Genomic DNA, 20,826 nt, shown 5'->3' with positions numbered 1-20,826 from the left:
AAAATTACATATAGGTCAATAACAATCACATATTATTTTTTTAATTAGTAATTGTTACACATTTACTGTTTTTTAATTGGTAATCGTCACACAGTTTCTGTTTTTCAATTGGTAACTGAGTGATAGTCATCATTTTTTAATTGGTAATTGTGTGACAGTTATTGTTTTTTCATTTTTTATTTGGTAAATATCACACAATTACTCTTTTCTTAATTGATAACTATCACAAAGTTGCCATTTTTCAATTGTTAATGTTATGCAGTTTTCATTTTTAAACTTAGTGATGGTGTGTGTGACAATCACCATTTTTAAAATGGAATCAAACTAATTGAAGGGCATGATAGTAATTTAATAGGAGGAATAGTATTGGGCCTCTCAAATTATGGTCTTATGTAATTAGCAAATATGTAAAAGTGACCATTATGGAACTTAAATTATATTTTGATTATTATGAAATTTTCAAATATTTTATTAATTTATTTGTAATTTGCTATTATTTTATTCATTTGCTAAAACTTATCTCAAAAATCAAAATATTGGCAATATGCCAATGAATTGCAAATACGAAATTACATACTGGAGGCCAGACGCAAATACTCCTTAGTATTGGGGTCGTAGCACCAAACCATAAACAATCACAGAGCAGCTGAGCAAATCCAAGCATAACCCAACTTCTGTACGGACTTGGAACCATTCCAGTATCGGAGTATCCCCAAGTGAAAGAGAAGCTAACAGTGTCAGTAAGTAATTCCAGTCTCTATTTACTCTCTTCCTGCAATTAGGGCTTACTCTTTTTTTTCCCCAAACCCAACTGTAAAACTCAAGAACAGCCATTTTATTGATAAAGTTTTTTTTTTTTTTTTTGGGTTTCTGTAATTTTCATTGTGGTAGTATCATGGGTGCATGTTGATGACTCAAGAATTTTCTTTTCTTTGCAAGTATCTATTATTCGTATCTGTATTTTGAATTGGAAATTTTTAACTGATTTGATGCTATCTCATATTACTACATGACTATCAAGATTGTAAATTTATTTTTATTACTATGATTAGAATTTGCAACACTTTGCGAGTCATTCAGTCATGTTATCAATTGTAGGCATATGCCATGGCATCATGGTGGAGCTAGTCTACCTGGGTACCTGCCCATTTTGTATAGCTTTTGATTTAGAAGCATTTGGAGCATTTTAGTGGTATTCAATATGTCTCATTCGCAAACAAGCCAGGGCAATGGTGCTAATAAGGCTGGGAAGCGAAACCTTCCTTCATGGATTAGTTCAAGAGACAATGAGAGTGAGTCTCCTGAAAAGAAACCAACTGGAGCAGCTCGTGAAGGTGAGGAAAGTTATGAGGGTGAAAATCCAAGGCATGCCAAAGGGCGTGGAAGTACACCTTCTAAGGATATCAATAACAGCAAGAAATCTTCCGCATCCAGTTCGGGAACCACAAACTTTTCCAAACTTATGGTAGTCGATATATAGTATGGAATGAGATTTTTCAAGTTGAATGGTTCTGTTTGTCATCTGACTTGCTGGTGTTAGGCTAATATTGTAATTGTTATATGCGCAGGAAGGAGTAGTGTTTGTACTATCTGGGTTTGTTAATCCTGAGCGCAGCATTTTGCGGTCACAGGCCTTGGAAATGGGAGCAGATTATCAGCCTGACTGGAGTTCAGATTGCACTCTATTGGTTTGTGCATTTCCAAACACCCCAAAGTTTCGACAAGTTGAGGCAGATTGTGGAACTATAGTTTCAAAGGTTTCTAATTTTTCTTTTAAATATAGACAATTGATTTGAGTATTTAATTGGTCTTCTGTATAGAAGTGCATTCTTTGTTTAGTCAATTGAGATGGTTCATAATTTAATGCAGGCTACGATCAATTGAGAGACTATCTCATGGTCTTTTGACTTGTTAATATATGCACTTCTTGATTACTTATGTCCCATAAAGCCGAGTTTTTAAGAAAATAGTTTGAATGTAACTAAAGTAAAACTGCTATTGTATATGCTATGTCCTATTGGCACTGATTACTCTGTAGTGTTATTTTGGTTTTTCACCAGTTCCTTTTTCTGTAGTATTATTATCCTGTCCAAAATGATAATTTCTCCTTAGCCATTGACTTGTACTGTTAGTTGTTTGCATATCAATAAGTTGCCAATATGGCACTCAACTATGAAGCATGGATGCTCCAAAAATTTCAGGTATGGAGTATTCAATACCAATAGGACATGTCCCATCTCACTAAAACAAGCAATTATGTTTCTCTAATCATGCTCAATGCGGATGCTTCATCAATTATTTTATGGTAGGCAGTTTAAACTTTGTAATTATCTAATGGTATCTAGTTTGTTCATATTAGGAATGGATATCAGAGTGTTACACACAGAAGAAGCTTGTTGATATTGAAAGTTACCTTATGCACCCGGGGAAGCCCTGGCGTAAAAGCAGTGTTCCCCATGGAATCAGCCATGGTAAAGTAATTTGTCTGTGTTGGCAGTTAACATTTGTAGCAAAAGTATCTGTTCGATGTCACAATTCTGTACAAAAAAAATGCACTCTTTTCTTAATTTTTCATTTGTTTCATTTATGTTATGTTCACTTGAATAGTCCGATATCATGTTTTGTCACTCGAATAGTCCAACATCTTGTTATGTTATTATGGTTCCACACTTTCACCAAACTATTAAGAGAATCATGAAAAAGATAGATAAGATGGTGGCCTTTAAAATATGATTGATTGAAATATGAAATAGGAAAGAAGCATGCATTTGTTTCAATGGTAAAAATAATTTATGTTCATGATTTACTAATATTTTTATTTTTTTTTCAGAAATTTGATTCAGGGTTTAGCAACCATGTATTAAAATTGATTACGTGAGTATAATTGGTCATATTTTTACAATATTGATTGGCCTTATTGTAAGCTTTAATTCTCTCATGATAAATTGAACTCTTCATATCTCATTAAGAATATTTTTGTTGGTCATTATTTGGTCTTAAGATTTTTATTGTTGTTGTATATATATAACCAACCATGCTTTAGTGACTGCTTTCAGACCAAAAAGTATTCCAACCTAGTAAATCTAAGAAGCAAGATGTTGATTCGCATTCGAAAGCAACTGCCTCAGCAACTTCAAAGGTATGTTTTAACTAGTTTAATGTTAAAATGTCCTCTAAAAAAATATAAATAATGTTAAAATTGTGTTTCAGTCTCTACTTCAATTTTGTAGTTTTTTTGTAGCAGCATTTCAACTAAAGTGGGATGCAATTATTTCTATAAAAACCAATGCTGTTTTGTTTCTGGTGTATATTTTAGCAGACTAAAGCTTCTAATTCTGTTAAAGAGTGCTTTTCTCCTTCTAAAGTGAAGAAGTGGGCAGTTGATGATTTGAATAAGACAATTTCATGGCTGGAGAGTCAAGAAGAAAAGGTTATCAGCATTCTACTCCTTGTGCATTGTTTGCATGCGTCCTGAAATATAGTTTTGTTTTGTCAACAGTGAGTCTGCTGGAGCTCAAAACAATCATTTTTAGCAGATGATGTGTGTTGACACAATTTCACTTCTAATTTTAGAAATTATGTCTTCTTTCCAACCCATATGTAGTACCGTAGTAGACGGTTGAGGGGTGTGTTATTTTTTTTTTTTGGCATTCTGTACAAGACTCAGGGGTTTGGGATTATTCAGAATATATCCCACATAAGTCTGGTCTTTATTCTGCTCTTTTACCTGTTACAGCCAGAGCCAGATGAGATCAAGCAAATAGCTGCTCAAGGAATTTTAACTTGTTTGCAAGATGCAATAGATTCTCTTGAACAAAAGCAGGTATTCCTTACAGAAACACACTTTGGTCTTCTGAACTAGTGTTAAACTTTGTTCTTGCATACTTCCTTCTCCTCACCTATGTGAAAAAGTAAAAGTTCTTTTCTTTTTACTTTTCATTTTTTTAGCAGATTATGTTTGCATTTATTTTGTAAATGAGACAGCTTGTGCTCTTATATGCAGAGCTTGGATCATGTTCTATTCACAGGTGCAGTGAAAATCATTATAAATAGGGATGATATATATTTGTAAAATCAACAGATGTCACCCAAGGGACTGATTTGATCATGAGATCATATAAGCATTTCTGCATTTCCTGCAACTAATCCTAGTTATATTTCGAACTTTGACTTGAGAACATCCTAGTTGCAAAAGAATTTTTTGTCATCCAGCTGCATGGTGATTGATGTTATTAAAGAAGTGACGAAACTAATCCATTAACTACTTAGAAGAAACCCATTGACGCTCTCCACTATCCATTGACAATTTATTATGAGAATGACAACAAAATGGTGCTTTATCCCCAAATCCCATTTATGAATGATGAATCTGTTTGTACTTTTCAGGACATCCAGCAAATAACTGAGCAATGGAATTTCATTCCTCGTGTAGTGGAAGAGCTGGCAAAGCTCGAGGGCATGGGAAATAACTCAGCGGAAATATCAAAGGAAGATCTTTGCAGACAGGCTATGGATTGTAAACGAATTTACGAGGTGGAACTTAATAATTTAGATGATGTTTCTGCAAACAAGAAGAAAAAACCAAAGACTGGAAGACAAGAGAGGGACAGTGGGAGAACTGAAGCATGCAGTGGTGCCGCAGGATATGAGAGTGATGGAACGATTGAGATGACAGAAGAGGAAATAGACCTTGCATATAATACCATAGCTTCTAAGATCCCTAATGTTTAGTGAACTCTCTCTCTTAAAAGATGATTGACAGTAAGTTTAATGGCTTTTTCTTTTTTCTAGAGATGGATAGTTTCTTATGCGCATGCACATGGCGCATAAGAAATTTGGTCATATCTTGTGTGGTTGAAGCACAAGCCTGTTCTTGGCCAAAAAAAAAGAAGCACAAGCCTGTTAATTTTGAATCACCAAAATGGAAGCTGAGAAGCTTATAGCACCAGGTGTTGCAAATCTAAAGATTAAAAATTTAGATAAACACCTATTAAAGTTCAAGGTATCTCATCCTATAAAAAGGCTTTTCAATATTTTTCCCCACCTATTCTATTAGATGGTAGATGCTTTACCCAAAATATAAGTCCAAGTCTCTATGAAATAGGGTACAAGTTAGGCGGGTTGAGTGGTATTTGCATAGCATACCTCCCCTGTAATTTTTCTCTAAAAAATTCTCGCCTCCCCCTTAAATGAAATCAGAACTTAAAAATAACAATTAGAAAAGGAAGAAGAAGATGTTGTAGCCCAGCACAGCCACGCTGCCGGCAACCACCCCCTCTCCTTCACTGGCAAACCCTCTACTAGTGGCTGACTGGCGCAAGCCTCTCTCTTTCTCTCTCTCTCTTCCCGAGTTGAACCTGAATTCAATTAGGTTGGAGGTTTTCTCAACTTGAACTCAATCCATATTTTTTAGGGTGCTTTAATTAGAAACAAAAAATGAGAAAGAAATTTAAGTCAACCCTAGCCGACCCAAAAATTAAGTAGAAATCCAAACTATCCATCGAGCGCTCGGTAGTGTATTTTTGCATCCTTGCGGGCGCGTACACGGACAGATGGATTGAAATTTACTTTTTTAATTTGTTAGGTTTGTAGGTAAAAACTTTAAAAAAACATGCAAGACTTTTGAATAATTTATTATATTTTTTATAACCTCCCATATGAAGATTCAAAAGTGGGATTGGATTCGGATGAGTTTGGGTTGAACTCATCCAAGTTGCATAGCTACCATGAAGCATCAACACCAACATGTGACATTAATATGACACGAGTTCAAGGCAACACAACAAATTTAAAGCACTTGCGAGGGCCTGGCCAAAAAAAAAAACCACTTATGAAGGCACAATAAATAATTAAAATTTTATAATTTTATATGCATAGTTTTATATATTATGCATGAATAATTAGTTTGTAAATAATTCATCTTAATTTATATGATCAAAAGTTTTCCTAAAGCATGTAAGCTATAAGTAAATCCAAATTTAACAATTTGATTACACATAAGACCCTTCCAAATCCAAGAAGAAACTTTAATTAATTTGTTGATTTTGGACCCTACATCTGTTAAATATCTCACATCGCTAGAATATGATTGAGTTATGCATTATATAACCTTGGACAATCTTCTCCTTACAAGCTGATTTTTTGAAGATGAGTTAGGCCTATGGATTTAACACATGACTTTATAGTTGGTCTCATGTAGACTTTAATATAGTATCAGATCCGATGGTTCGTATTCCTCAGCATTAATTAGGCCCAATTGATTATTGTGACCCAATGTATCCTGAAATTGGTTGGGTTTGCTATGTGGCATTTGGACTTTCGTTTTGTAGAGTTTGGTCATGTAGCAGTGGGCCCAATCTTGACATTGAGGAGGGGTGTTAAATATCTTACATCGCCATAATATGGTTGGGTTGTGCACTATATAAGCTTTGGGTAGTCTTCTCCTTACACGGTGTTTTGAGGATGAGTTAAGCCCATGGGTTTAACGCATGCACTTTATAATTGGTCTTATTTGAGCTTTAACAACATCAAAATAAAAATTAACAGAATTAATGATTCACATCCATAATCCCGACAATATAAACATTTTACATCACTAGAGTTTATGCCTAAAGAACATTTCCAATATATCTATATTATTTTACAAAAATTATTTTTGTCAATTAACACAATAACACATATGAAATATCATATATGTCTTTATTCATTGAAAATGTATGCACAATAGTTTTAAAGATGATGATAGTGTAGTGATATTGAGTTAGTTGAAATTTTTGATATGTGATTGTAACACTACATGACAGTGTGATTACTCAACTCAAATAATTACATGTGTATAATTTTAAAGATATTGTTTAGGATTTAGGATTTTAAATGTTAATAATTTATATGTGTTATAATTTAAATACATTTATCACATTGCCACGTAATATTACAATCACATAAAAAAAAAATTTCACACGTAGGTGCAAAATGATAAAAGATCTTAAGTTAGAATCCTATCATTTGTATAAAAAGGACTCCTTTGCACACATATCACATGCGATGGCCCTGCTTATGATATCTCAATTATGAGTTGTTCACTAACTATTGAATCAAAAATAAAATTAGAAGTTTACTAGTTTAGCTATTAGTTTAGTGGTTTCTTTAAAATGCTAATCAGTTTATTAGAGATGTTTAAGTTCAAATTCTTTTATCTTTCATAATAAAAATTGCTAAAGTTTATTAGGTTTTTTAATTTTTTAATTTTAAGGAATATACTATTTGCCTTAACACTTTATCCCAAACTTCCAACTAACTTTTTTCAATTTACTTGAATTTCATACATTAGACTTTATAAAGAAAATAAAAAACTAAAACAGAAAAAGATAAACTATCTCAAATGAATTGATGCTCCGTAAGTGAGTTGAGAAGTAAAATTTGAAAAAAAATGGTGGTACAATTAACATTTTTTTTTTTTAAATCAAGAGCCACTCATTTCTAAAATAATTAGAAAAAGAAATGAATTAATACCAATTTGGTCCCCAACCTATTATACTTATATTAGATTGGTCCCAAGATTTTTAATTTAGAAAATTTAGTTTTCAGACTTTTTCAATTTTTTCAATTGAAGTTGTTTAATCAATTTATTTCATAATAGAATAATAATTTCAGTTTGTGCCATTCATCATTCGTGTATGCTTCACATTAATTTATTTCATAAGTACATAATTGAAAATACAAGACATAATCGAACCTTTAAAATTGATAAAATTGAACAAAAAATGTGTAAATTAATTGAAAAATTTCAATTGACAAAATTTAAAAAATATAAGGACTAAATTTTTTAAATTAAAAGTATAGGAACTAAGTTGATATAAGTATAATAGTTTAAGGATCAAATTAATATTAATAAAAAAAAATAACGAAAAAAAGTAAAAAACCAAAGTGAAAACAAAAGAAATATGTAAATAATATTCACTTCAAAGGCGCACACAGTAGAAGTGTAAAACTCCTAAACATCTCTATAAAAAAAAAAAAAAAAAAAACTCCTAAAAATCGAGGTCTTATTATATTTTCTCTACTTGCTTCTCCCTCGCAGTAGGGTTGCAGCAGATAAACGCCACCATTGTCTTTCTCTCTGAACGCAGCTCGTCACCACACAAAGACACACTCACAGTCATAGAAGCCTTTTCAAGCCCTCTTGGACTTTGACCCTTCTCTCTTTCGCACCAACAATGGGTGCCTCTCTCCCTCCCAAAGAGGCCAACCTCTTCAAGCTCATCGTCGTAAGCTCCGATTCCCCTCTTTCTTTCACTGTGAATCACTAGGATCCAAGCTCGATCACTTTCTCTCACTAGCACAGAAAAATATTTGGAAAAGAAGCAAAACCCTAGATTTTGTGTCCGGTTCTGTGCTTTGCTTGTTTGCTTTCTTCCCTATTGCTCAGGAGTTATAGAGGTTGAGGAAAGTGTAGTTTTTGGGGCTATTTATGATTGATTTTGGGGGTTTTAAACAGGATGAATGTTTAAGTCTACTGGGTATTGTGTAATTTTGTCAGCTTAGTTGAACTTTTTCAGTTTCATGGCTAGGGAAGTATGAAAGTTTAAGTTTTCCTAGGTTTCTTTAGTTTTAGTGAGTGTAAAGCTTCAAACTCAGGTACTGGATCGGTTTTTGGGATTTAGTGGAATAAAGTGATTGCAAAGCGAAATTTGAACTGGGTAGTGATTATGAGCAAAAAAAAAAAAGAGAAAATGATTTTAACGAATTTCCATTCTCTGGTAATTTGATGTGTTATGGTAATTTGTTGTGTTATTGAGAATTGTATAATGTACACTGCAAGGCTCTGCGATGACCTTGTTTGTTAGGGACATTAGTTTGATAAATGTCCTCCTATGTGGTTTGATAACAATCTGAAATCCTTTTGCTACTACTATTTGGAACCTGTTTTTACTTGTTTACATCATTGCAGAAATCGTATGAAACTAAACAGTATAAGAAGGGACTGAAGGCAGCAGATGCCATATTGAAGAAGTTTCCAGACCATGGAGGTATTCTTTACTTAGTGTAACATATAATGTAGTATTGCTTATTTATTGGGCCAAGTATTTTTTTTTTCTTACCAATTCTTTTGACGTAATGTTATAATTCAAATTTGCTCAAGTTACCTAGAAGCTATATTACACTATGACAGTCTACTAAAAGTGCTTTATGTACCACTCTGAATATTTATGGGCCATCATCTTCCTGTGGGTATTAGTTAGCTTGTTCATTGCATAATATGCCTCCAAAATTAATTATGTACGTTTAAGATGATGCTGTAGTTTTGAAATTTACTATATATTAGAGCAGTAGTGATTTTTATTTTTGTACAGAATAATCTGTGAAACTGAAGGTATTGGAGATGGTGATGGATTTAGTGTGTTTTTATTTGCTATTTTACTTGTCCACCCTAAAGTTTCTTATCTTTTACTTTCATTTCTTCTCGCCCCCCCCCCTCCTTTTTTTTTTGTGGTTCTCTTGTGGAATACTCATGCTTATAGTTGTTCCCTGGGCTGTTAGTTGATTTTATTTCATTGTTTTTGTTTATGGTGAACTGATTGTTCACTGTAAATGCAAATATACTTTTCTTTTGTCAGTAAATTACTTTCTGTTTCCTATCCGTAAAAAAGAAAAACTCAAATTCAAGGACTCATGGAACCCTTCTTTTCAGAAACTCTATCAATGAAGGGGTTAACATTAAATTGCATGGACCGTAAGTCTGAAGCATATGAACTTGTCCGGATAGGACTAAAGGTGAGGATATCTTTCTAACTTTTATGATATTGTAGCATTGTTTATAAGGTAATTTCTTTGTAATTTAACGTCTGGCTTACTTTTTTGTCTCTTTGCAGAACGACCTCAAAAGTCATGTTTGCTGGCATGTTTATGGACTTCTTTATCGGTCAGACAGAGAATACAGGGAGGCAATAAAATGCTATAGAAATGCGTTGAGGATAGATCCGGACAATATTGAAATACTACGTGACCTGTCACTCTTACAGGTATGCGTTAGAGAGTTTTGCTTATAACTAAGTAAATTTCTCTGTTAATTTTTCTTTTAAATTATTGTGCAGCAAGGCGATGGCCTTGTTCAGAAAGAAAAAAGGGAAACTAGACATTGGCGTTGTTTTAGCATCTGACATTGGTTGCAATGTCCAATCTATCAATTGCAACATATGTCTTGGTGTATGATTTGAAATTGAAATGTCCTCTTTTAGAGTGTCTTTGCTACAAGGTTTCCTATTAATGATATTATTTATTGTTTGCTTTTGTGATAACATTATTATATATTTATGCTTTTCTGAAAATATTGAAAAGATGCAAGGGCATTTCTAGCAGCATGTCTGTACCATTTCATGGTTGTTTAGAGTCATTGGAGATGTCATTGGTCACCGTGATTTTTGAAGGATTGACTATTATAAAGTCTGACTTGTGAAGGATTAACAACGGATTTATATATAGAATTTCTTTGTGGTTTGAGACAGCTTATAAGAGGAAGTCCTCAAATCTTGTGACCTCATTGGTCTAATGGGCCTGCAAAAGAAACTTGTGAATGAAACTTGGCATAACTTGGATAAGTTTTGGACACATTGGTTATATGTGAGGACTGAGGATAATGGGAAATGCCAAATAGAGGTTGAGCATTTTTGACACCGAATAAAGGTGATACAGAAGTCAAAGTTGAAAATGGCTAAGCAACACACATTTATTTGGCTACTATTGTGGAGATAGTTCAGAGTTGATACTTTGTTTGGCTATCTGCCATTTAGCTATTCTTACTTTGCACTTAAATTCATCTCTTTTATGAGTCTCTTATCTTTATCTCTAGCCTCTGCCACCAAAAAGAATTTGTAGCATATTTAATTAAGAACTAACTTGATGTGCTCTTGTTTAATCAGTATGTTATATAGACTGATTGTCATGGTTTGATAAACAAAAAAAGGGAATATGGTGCACTTGTTCAGAAAGTGATACAATGAGGATAGGCTTATTTGTAGCTTATGTAAATGGCCTTCTAGCTATTAAGAGTTTAGGACACCATAAGGTGGTCCATGAAACTACCTCATTAAATCTTCTTCTTGCCCAAAAGTGTCATAATATGAAATCTTAGTTACTTTCTATATATATATATAATGTATTTATAAATAGGTTGTACTATTAACATGGGGTCTCAAACTTGCAAAAATGGGAAGTGACGAGAAAATATTTTGATTGCCAACATTAGTGTTCTAGGAGTGTTGGCATTCAGTCAACACTCCTGGTTCAAAAATTGATTTGTAGTATGGAATTGCGGTGATTTTTCTTCACCATTTTCACTTCTATATGATGAATATACCTGACGGATTTACAACAGCTTCAGGCGTTTTCAGGGATGGGGTGTTGTAATTACTGTATATTCCTGTTAATTCTCAACTCTGTCAAGGTTTTTGCCACTTGCATTTTGCATCGATTCACCATTTTTTTACTACTGATATGATGCGTGTGGTACATTTTACTCCTTTCTATGAACTTTTTTTTAATTTTTTTATTTATATACTTTTCTTCTTGGCTTTTGATCAGCTACTGATGTATTTTACCTGTCATGTTACAGGCTCAAATGCGGGATTTGACAGGTTTTGTTGAGACAAGACAACAACTTCTGACTCTAAAACCAAATCATCGCATGAATTGGATTGGATTTGCTGTTTCCCATCATCTAAACACGAAGTATAGTGCACTAAACAATTTTTTGTTGTGAGCAGTTATTTTTTTTATTTTTTTTTTAAATTATAGTGCACTAAACAACTTTTTTGTTATCAATTAGTGCTTTAAAAGCTGTTGAAATTCTGGAAGCATATGAAGGGACACTAGAAGATGATCATCCTCCAGATAATGAACGTTGTGAGCATGGGGAAATGCTTTTATATAAGGTATATCAATGACGGTTTTCATATAGGGTCCAACTCCTCTCCATTTGCAGTATGAAATGGAGAAGGCCTGTATAATCTGGAACACTAAGTCCATGTGGGGTTTGTCTGGGACCAGGGGTTCTGCTCCAGTACAGCGGGCCTGTACATTGGACGGTCTGGATTAAACTGGCCCTCTCCACTCCCTGTACAAATGGAGAGGAGCATTTTTCTTTAATATAAAGTTGTTCTTGTTCAGATACCCATTCTACTTGTTAGACACTTTTCCAGAATTCATAAAATATGTTTTATTGCTCTACAAATGCAAAAACATACTGTTGCGTGTATTCATATATGATATTTACTTTACTTTTAGACTTCATACTTTCACTTTTACGTCAGAAAGAAAGAGTTACCATTATTAGATTAACTCTTTGAAATAAATTAATTATACTGAGGTGTTTAATTAATTCATATGAGCAACTTATATTGGTGGCATGTGATGAATATATTTAGAAGAAGTTTGGACATGCATATGCCATGGTAAGACAGTCAACAAAACTTTGGTGGCTGAAATTGAAAGATCAAGTTGGGGAAGCTGGATAGGTTAGATCAAGTTTCGATCTATACTGAGCTAGTATGCCACAAGGAAAAAGACTTCTCATTTGAAATGTCTGACTTTCTATTCTTTATTTACAGTGTAATTAAAAGGACTTCTATTTTCTTTTTTTATAATCGCCATAACATGTTGAGTATCATTTTTATAAGGTAAAAGCTCTCTGACATAGCTTTCTAAAGTGCCATAATATAGTCTTTTATGAAACTTTGTTGTCATTATTATATATGGTGCCACTGCTCAAGCTAGGAACAACTAAAAACATTGACAAACTTCCTTGTGCATAATCATCCTTTGTTATTTATAATTCTGTCCGCCATGATTCCATTAGCTTGTTATGGGCACCAAATGTTTATTAGTTTTATTTGGTGGACATTAATGTTATTTTTAGTGGTTCCCTACCTCATAAGTTTTTGATGGGTGTTGTGTATTGATGTCTCTAGATTTCATTGTTAGAGGAATGTGGCTTGATTCAGAGAGCTCTCGAGGAATTGCACAAGAAAGAGTCAAAAATTGTAAGTGCAATTTTGTGTGGTCATTATCTGCTGTTTAATTTTATGATTTAAATATGAGGAGTTTCTGTTACTTATCATTCTGTGTTGATGTTTGTTTAGGTTGATAAATTAGATTATAAAGAACAAGAGGTTTCTCTTTTGGTGAAGCTTGGTCACCTAGAAGAAGGTGCTGAGTTGTATAGGGTATTGCTTTCCATGAATCCTGACAATTATAGGTAATGTCAGTTTTTCATAATTGCGTTCATGTTTTTATTCTTTTTTTTTTTTTAATATGGTAGAGGCTAGCCTTTTTAGCTGTAAAATTTACTATGTAATCTCTCTCTCTCTCTCTCCCTCTCTTTCCAATTTGGGCATGGATGCTCACATTCCCTTATTTGTTTAAAGATGTTTTTGATGTAGTTGCTTTTTTTGATGTTCAGATATTATCAAGGCCTGCAAAACTGCCTTGGGCTGTATGCAGAAAATGCCCAGTATTCACCTGATGAAATTGAACGCTTAGATGCCTTGTACAAATCACTTGCGCAGAAATACAGTTGGTCATCTGCTGTTAAAGTGAGATATTCCTTCTGTTTATGTTTCATTATAGATTTGTTTCTTCTATTTATTTTGATCAATTAGATTTTTTGCTTTATCTTTACCGTCTTATCATTCTCATATATTCGGCTCTTGTTGTTGATCTAAAATGCATGGTGAACTTTTCATAAAATATCTTAAAACTTTCTTTTGGTTCCCCCTTTCTTCCTTCAGAGAATACCACTTGATTTTCTACAAGGTGACAAGTTTCGAGAAGCAGCAGATAATTATATCAGGCCTCTCCTTACTAAGGTATCTATGGTCATTTCCATACAGTTCCTATAAGTCTGCCTAATATTCCAAGTTGAAATATTGACTAATCTTATTGATGCTTCTAGGGTGTTCCTTCATTATTCTCTGATCTTTCTCCTTTGTATGATCACCCCGGAAAGGTTATTTCTATTATCCTTATTAATAATTTGATATAATGGTTTGGTATTCTTTAAAGAGGTTGTGGAATTGAATGATATTTTAGTAGGTTTGAAATTTTCTATTTTGGAATCTTATCCAGGCAGACATTCTGGAACAACTTATTCTCGAGTTGGAACATTCAGTTAGGACGACTGGTCGATACCCTGGGAGGTAATATGTGATTTTGAATTATTTTGTGTGATGTTTCAGTACGTGTTGACACTCCCTTATCTGCCAATGATGCCTTATTATATAGATTAGAGCATTGGAAATCAAGTCTAGCAATTCTCATGCAAGTTCAGCAAAATGGAATCACATAATTTTTCTTTTCATGGTTCTCTTTTCAATGCTAGTTTTTTGAGAAAATTAAGGGTGAAGTGCTATGTTTTGAGTTGGTTATTTATCAGAAAATTGTTTTTAAAAAACATGGGTAATTGCATAGCAGTTATGGAGAATGATAAATTTGGAGAGACTAAAGGGAGAGAGACCAAAAGGGTTGTTGGCTTCTATAATAGTACAGATTTAACATTTAATTAAATTTTTGTTTCCGTTGTTTGAAAGATTATGCTTCCCTTTTCTTCCAAGATGAACTCATTATGGTGCAACCACCTTGCTTACGAACAGGGGCATTTCCTGGCCATGGCCAAACTTTCAACATCCATGCATAGTGGGGCCTTGGAATTATTAATTAAATATAAACTATTTTTGTCTTGGTTTGCATTGCAACAGGCATTATAATTGTGCCTCTCCCTGCTAAGCTTGAAAAAGTATAACTGATTTAGTGGTCTTTAGCCTCTTTAAACATTATTATCTTTTCTGGTTCTAACAAATTGTAATGTTTTTCATCAATTTGGTTGTATTTTGTTCCTTTGAAATTCTTTTAATATTTATTAATACTTATGCTGTTGCTTTTATTTCATCTTGAATGCAGGGCAGACAAGGATCCCCCTTCAACACATTTGTGGGCCTTGTTTTTGTTGGCTCAGGTTGATTGCATTGTTTGAATAAATGGTTTTTGTCTTCTTTTTGTGAGCTGCTTCTTTCTGTCTTTATTACTCTGAATTCACATATGCTTATAGATTCTGTGCTGATGCAGCATTATGATAGAAGAGGCCAATATGACATGGCTCTATCTAAAATTGATGAGGCCATAGAGCACACTCCGACTGTGATTGATTTATACTCTGCCAAGGTCGGTTTGAACCACCTGTATAAGCTGTTTATGTTCTTGTCTGATTTAACCTGATGTGGCCTTAAATTATTTGTTTCCTGTGGTGCTCTTCTTATTTATTTTTGCTTGAGTCTAATGTTTGCGAGCAAGAGATACCAATGGGTTTCAGATATGGAGATATCCAGATTGATATTGCTTACTGAATTAATGTAATAACTGATGGAAATTAGTACATGTGCATAGAAAATGTTTTTCTTAGAAGCTTTGAATAACTTCTGACACATGAAAGCCTAGTACTGAGAAAATGAAAGCCTCAATAACTTCTGACACTTGCCATGATTGAAAGCTTAACTCTAGATACCATATTGTGATATGTCCATATGAGCTTTGTTAGAATGCATTATATAAAAATCTTACGCCCTTCTATATTGGGGGTTCACAAGTTTCGGCACCACAAGCGAGATCTTAAGTTGACTGTTAAAATTTTCATCCACGGGTTGACGGTCTTATTTTCTTTTTTATTGGTATATATGTTTGTATTAATGTCAGTTGGCTCTTAAGGGCTTTACTGTCCAAATTAGTATCTGTGTAATAATGTTGTTCTCATCATATTTTGTCTTTGAAATAAATAGGAAAAGAATGGATCTTTAAAACTATAAAGTTCTTTCATGTATCTTTCTGGAAAGCTCTTTCATTTTGTGTCAAAAAATGGTTCTCACATGTCTCTTGATTGCAGAGCCGGGTTTTGAAGCATGCTGGTGATTTGACTGCTGCTGCTGCAATGGCAGATGAAGCTAGATGTATGGATCTTGCAGATCGCTATATAAACAGTGAATGTGTTAAGCGAATGTTGCAGGCTGATCAGGTTTTAATTCTCACGTTTATAAGCATTTCTTATTATTTTTTTAAAAGAAAAAATTTATAGAAAGAGGGAAACATGGTACAAAAGGGGATGGACAAGGAGCCCATCTGAGCCAAACCACCTAAAACAAAACAAGCAAAGCCACATTTAGGCCAAAACAAACAAAACCGTACAAGCAGCCACATTCTATCTATGTATTTAGTCCTAAAATTTGTTTTGCTTTCTTCTTTATAGTTTCTCTCAATACTGAGTGTAATTTACATGCTATTTTTCCCTCCCTTTTGAAGGTGCCTTTGGCAGAAAAGACTGCTGTCTTGTTCACGAAAGATGGTGATCAGCACAACAACCTTCATGATATGCAGTGCATGTGGTATGTATGAATATTATCTGGGAACAGTTAAGTATGAAATAGCTATATTGGTGAGGGATGCTTAATGTGTTTTCTTTGCCCATCTGAAGGTATGAGCTTGCTTCTGGTGAGAGCTATTTCCGCCAAGGTGATCTTGGACGAGCTCTAAAAAAATTTTTAGCGGTGGAGAAGCACTATGCTGATATTACAGAAGACCAGTTTGACTTCCATTCTTATTGCCTTAGGAAAATGACACTGCGTGCCTACGTGGAAATGCTTAAATTTCAAGATCGGTTGCATTCACATGCATATTTTCACAAGGCAGCCGCTGGTGCAATCAGGTGAACTATTTTATTTTTTTTTTTTTGGTAAAAGAGGGGGCTAAAAGCCCAGAGACAGCAAACTACAAAACAGAACGAGGCCTAGCAACACCAGCTAGGTCCTCAAAAAGTCTATCATGCACAAAAGCAGGAGGACAATCAAGGAAATGAAACCCAGGGCCCACAGAGAGACCAAACTCAGCAACCCCATCAGCCAACATATTCATTTCACGATAAACATGCTTGATTAGACAAGACCAAGCAAGCCCCATCAGATTTTGACAGCCCAGGACTAGAGTAGCCAACAGATGAAACTCTTCAACAGGATTTTGAATAAGGTGCAGAGCAGTAGCCGAGTCAGTCTCCAACACCACATTTTTAAAACCAGCCTCCCAAGCAACCTTAAGCCCAAAATAGACACCCCACAACTCAGCACTGAGCACAGACCCTTTGCCAATATTGACAGCAAACCCAGCTAACCAGCCACCAGTATGATCTATTTTCATTGCACTGTTAAATATGTTGTAATGACTAAAGATAAGATTCCAGTTAGTGACAGTTTGTGCCTTTGTATTCCTTGAGTTGCATTGAACTGCACTTTGGAATTTTCATATTGGATAAAATCTGATGATTATGTCAATATATTGTTGACCATAAAAGTGGTTTTCTTGTTTCCTCACAGAATACTTTTGAGTTGGTCACTTAAGCTGCTTCGAAAGGAAATAAAGCAAGACTGAACTTTGTTTTTTTTTTTTTTATTCTGTTCTCAAAACTTTGCTATTTTTTCTTCTTAATAATGTCAGAGGGGACTTCTATTTTGTGGAGGAGACCCAAAGAGAATTGTTAGGAAAAAGAGGATGATTAATCAGTATACATATACTAAACCTATGCCTTGGGATAACTTTTATGCTATATGTGTCATCCACATTTTATTGATTTGTATTTCTCATTCACTTTGCAATAGAACTATATGCAGTTATTTAATTCTTGTTCCGTGTTCATACTTGTGGTTATTAAATTTGACTTGCAGATGCTATTTAAAGCTGTATGACTCTCCTTTGAAATCTTCTTCCGAAGAAGATGATGATATGTCTAAGTTGCTCCCTTCGCAAAAAAAGAAACTGAGGCAAAAACTGAGAAAGGCAGAAGCTCGAGCCAAGAAAGTATTGTATTTTGTTTGTGTAGCTTGCTAATTTTTTCTTGATTTTTCCTCAAAATTCTAATGTTTAGTATTCTTTTAGGAGGCAGAGGGAAAAAATGAGGAATCTAGTGCTAGTGGTGTATCTAAGTCTGGGAAACGGCACGTAAAGCCTGTAGATCCAGATCCGCATGGGGAGAAGTTATTGCAGGTCCTTTTTTTATTCCTAATTGCTTCTTACTGGAGCTTTATGTTTCTAAATGCGATACAAACATCTATAGACTTTTGTTACGTCTAGGAATTGATATTATCCTGTTTCACTAACATTCACTGTTACACATAACTCAGGTTGAGGATCCGATGTCTGAAGCTACGAAGTACTTGAAGCTGCTTCAGAAAAACTCGCCCGAGTCCTTGGAGACGCACTTACTTTCTTTTGAAGTAAATATGAGAAAGCAAAAGATTTTGCTTGCCTTTCAGGTAAATTTATGTCCCACTGTTGGGTGAGATCCTCTCATCAATTTTCGTTTCTTTGAAAAAGTAAGCACTCTTTGTGTTTAGTGGCTGTAAAGTTTAAGCAAATATTTTTCAAATGTTAAGAGTGAAGACATCTATTAGAAACAAATGGACAACAAAAAGTACCTCTTGTTACTTTTCCACCTATATTAAGAAAGCAACTGTCAGGAATGGACTTTAATATTTGTTAGTTAAAACACAATTCACAAGGCTCTACAGTTTTGGTTTATTATAGGCAAACATTCGTTCACTTTAGAACAGTAATTTTTTTTTTTTCTTGGGACTGTAGGCTTTGAAGCAGCTACTGAGGTTGGACGCAGAGCACCCAGATTCACATTGCTGCTTGGTATGTCATACCTTTTTTGCCTGCTTGCTTGTTTGTATGTGGGTGTCAGGGTGTGTATGCTGTATGCCTTGATATTTTCTAGAGGTCCTTATTGCAGACTTCATATTTTGCAGATTAAATTCTTCCATAAAGTGGGCTCAATGCCTGCTCCAGTTACTGATACTGAGAAACTCATTTGGAGTGTCTTGGAGGCAGAGCGCCCGACGATCAGGTTCTCTTTGAATGTGCACTTTTCTCTTTCTCTCTCTCTCTCTCTCTCTCTCTCTCTCTAATGCTCCTGTATGGGTTGTCTGACTAATTTATTCACTGAACATTTGCTTTTCTTCTTTAATAGTGAATTGCAGGGGAAATCTTTGATGGAGGCAAACAAGAATTTCTTGGAGAAACATCAAGGTGCTTTTTAAGCTTGTCACTCTAAACGGAACATGTTTAAGCACCTCATTGTTTGTAGTGGTTGTCATTATGTCTTCCTCTTTTTCTTATTCTTCTGCAGATTCCTTGATGCATAGAGCTGCAGTTGCAGAAATGCTATATGCTCTGGAACCTGATAAGAAATCTGAGGCCATTAAATTAATTGAAGAGTCAACCAACAATACGGTGCCAAAGTAATTCCCTGTTCTATTTCTTTATATTGCTTTTGAAATTTGTAAATTGGTTTACTTGTGTTTAGGAAAGAAGTTTCTTTTTGATCCTCTGCATGTTATATTATTTTAGAAATGGAGCACTTGGACCAGTCAGAGAGTGGAAACTCAAAGATTGCATTACTGTCAACAAACTTCTTGAGACAATACTTGTTGACCGTGCTGCTGCCTTGAGTAAGTACCATAACAAGAGCCTATTTCTGTTCCTTTTATATGCAATACAATATTAAAAGAAGATTTATATATTCTGGTGTTTGGTGGCATATTTTAGCCTATTAATGTTGTATTTAAAAAGTAAGGTTAATTTTCGCAAATTAGGTAATATTGGTATCAGATAATTCATTTGATGGCTCCAGTTCGTGTTGCTCAAGTTTACATTTGTTATTTCAATAAATACTACATGTGCTTGTTTTTCTAGTCTTTTTCTCCAAATTCAAATTTCTTCTGGGTGGTAATCCATGTTGGAAAGACGGTACATTTTTTGGTTAGGAAAAAAGGCACCTGGAAAACGAAAAAGATTCTTCTGGCAAAGTGAATTTTGTATTGCTTTACATGTATCTTAGAGCACTTCATCCGATGTAAAAGGGTACAAATCAGAGACATCTGGTTCAAGATATGGGCGCCTCTCATACACTAATTCATTTTGTAGGATGGAAAGAGCGATGCGCTGAGTACTTCCCTTACTCAACATACTTTGAAGGAAATTGCAGCTCTGCAGTACCCAACTCAGCATACAACCAAAATGGAAGTGTGAACCATTCGGAAGGTGGGCAAAGTGCAGATTCCATTGCAGTAAATGGAAAATTAGAGGCATTTAAAGACCTCACCATCCAACAGTGAAGTTGAATAGAAACAATAACCAAAAAGAAATGCAAGTTCACCATGTTTTGATTGGTGAATCACAAAACCTAGCTGCAGGTCAGAAGCATGCCTAGAGTAGGTGGCAGCTCGTTGAAGAGAATTATGGCGGGGGATATGGTTTGCTTTTGAGATCAGGTTTACATTTACCACCAGTTCTACCTTTCCCAATTGTGATTCTAGAAATGTGTATACTTTTTATTGTGCTTCTAGGGGTTGTTTTTTCTTCTTTAAATTTTGAATTTGCTCACACTTATTGTGAGAATCTTAGATGAAGGTGCTTCTTGGGATGTGCGCCTAAATTGGAGTTTACTATTAGGTTGAGGGAGAGAAGCCACAGAATTTTCATTTTTTAGTACTGGTTTTAGATCGGGTCAGAATAGATACCCGGAGCATGTTGTACTTTTCCCATTTCATTGACTTATTATTATGTATAAACACTAAATCATTTGAAAAATTTTGCTATGGAATCCATACAGTTTCCAATGGATGTTGCCGCAAGATAAGCTCTGATGATGTGTGAAATATGGCCAAAATGAATGTGTTTATCTTGGTCATTTTTTCTTTCAATTTTTATTAAGGTTGTGCATCTTTCAGTTCTGTC

At 34.4% G+C, this 20,826-nt stretch overlaps 2 protein-coding genes across 4 annotated transcripts; both read left to right on the top strand.

The window, feature by feature from the left end:
• Nucleotides 1–602: 602 nt before the first annotated feature.
• Nucleotides 603–4,874, top strand: ATXRCC1 (BRCT domain-containing DNA repair protein). 3 transcript variants are annotated; one of them, XM_086241463.1, is made up of 8 exons: nt 603–740; nt 1,099–1,465; nt 1,569–1,757; nt 2,360–2,471; nt 3,057–3,139; nt 3,320–3,430; nt 3,737–3,823; nt 4,387–4,874. In XM_086241463.1, exons 2-8 carry the CDS (start codon nt 1,202–1,204, stop codon nt 4,729–4,731), a joined length of 1,191 nt encoding a protein of 396 aa, XP_086097589.1. In that variant the 5' UTR covers nt 603–740; nt 1,099–1,201; the 3' UTR covers nt 4,732–4,874. The 3 variants fall into 3 exon arrangements, with proteins under 3 accessions (XP_086097589.1, XP_086097587.1, XP_086097588.1); XM_086241461.1 differs by having other exon boundaries at nt 3,317–3,430; XM_086241462.1 differs by lacking the exon at nt 603–740 and having other exon boundaries at nt 757–1,465; nt 3,317–3,430.
• Nucleotides 4,875–8,045: 3,171 nt separating this feature from the next.
• On the top strand, nt 8,046–20,710 carry EMB2753 (tetratricopeptide repeat (TPR)-containing protein). The gene is made up of 26 exons (XM_086239177.1): nt 8,046–8,267; nt 8,951–9,029; nt 9,692–9,774; nt 9,873–10,022; nt 11,612–11,727; nt 11,825–11,930; nt 12,966–13,037; nt 13,137–13,252; nt 13,457–13,589; nt 13,785–13,862; nt 13,949–14,002; nt 14,122–14,192; nt 14,953–15,007; nt 15,118–15,213; nt 15,929–16,057; nt 16,342–16,424; nt 16,514–16,744; nt 17,754–17,886; nt 17,965–18,072; nt 18,210–18,341; nt 18,667–18,723; nt 18,837–18,934; nt 19,058–19,116; nt 19,217–19,328; nt 19,438–19,538; nt 20,014–20,710. The coding sequence occupies exons 1-26, from the start codon at nt 8,217–8,219 to the stop codon at nt 20,202–20,204; spliced, it is 2,694 nt and encodes an 897-aa protein (XP_086095303.1). The 5' UTR covers nt 8,046–8,216; the 3' UTR covers nt 20,205–20,710.
• The last annotated feature ends 116 nt before the right edge of the window (nt 20,711–20,826 follow it).

This window comes from Dryas octopetala, chromosome 4, assembly GCF_963921425.1.
Source record: "Dryas octopetala chromosome 4, drDryOcto1.1, whole genome shotgun sequence".
NCBI lineage: Eukaryota > Viridiplantae > Streptophyta > Magnoliopsida > Rosales > Rosaceae > Dryas > Dryas octopetala.
This window is presented reverse-complemented; position numbering and strand designations above follow the sequence as displayed.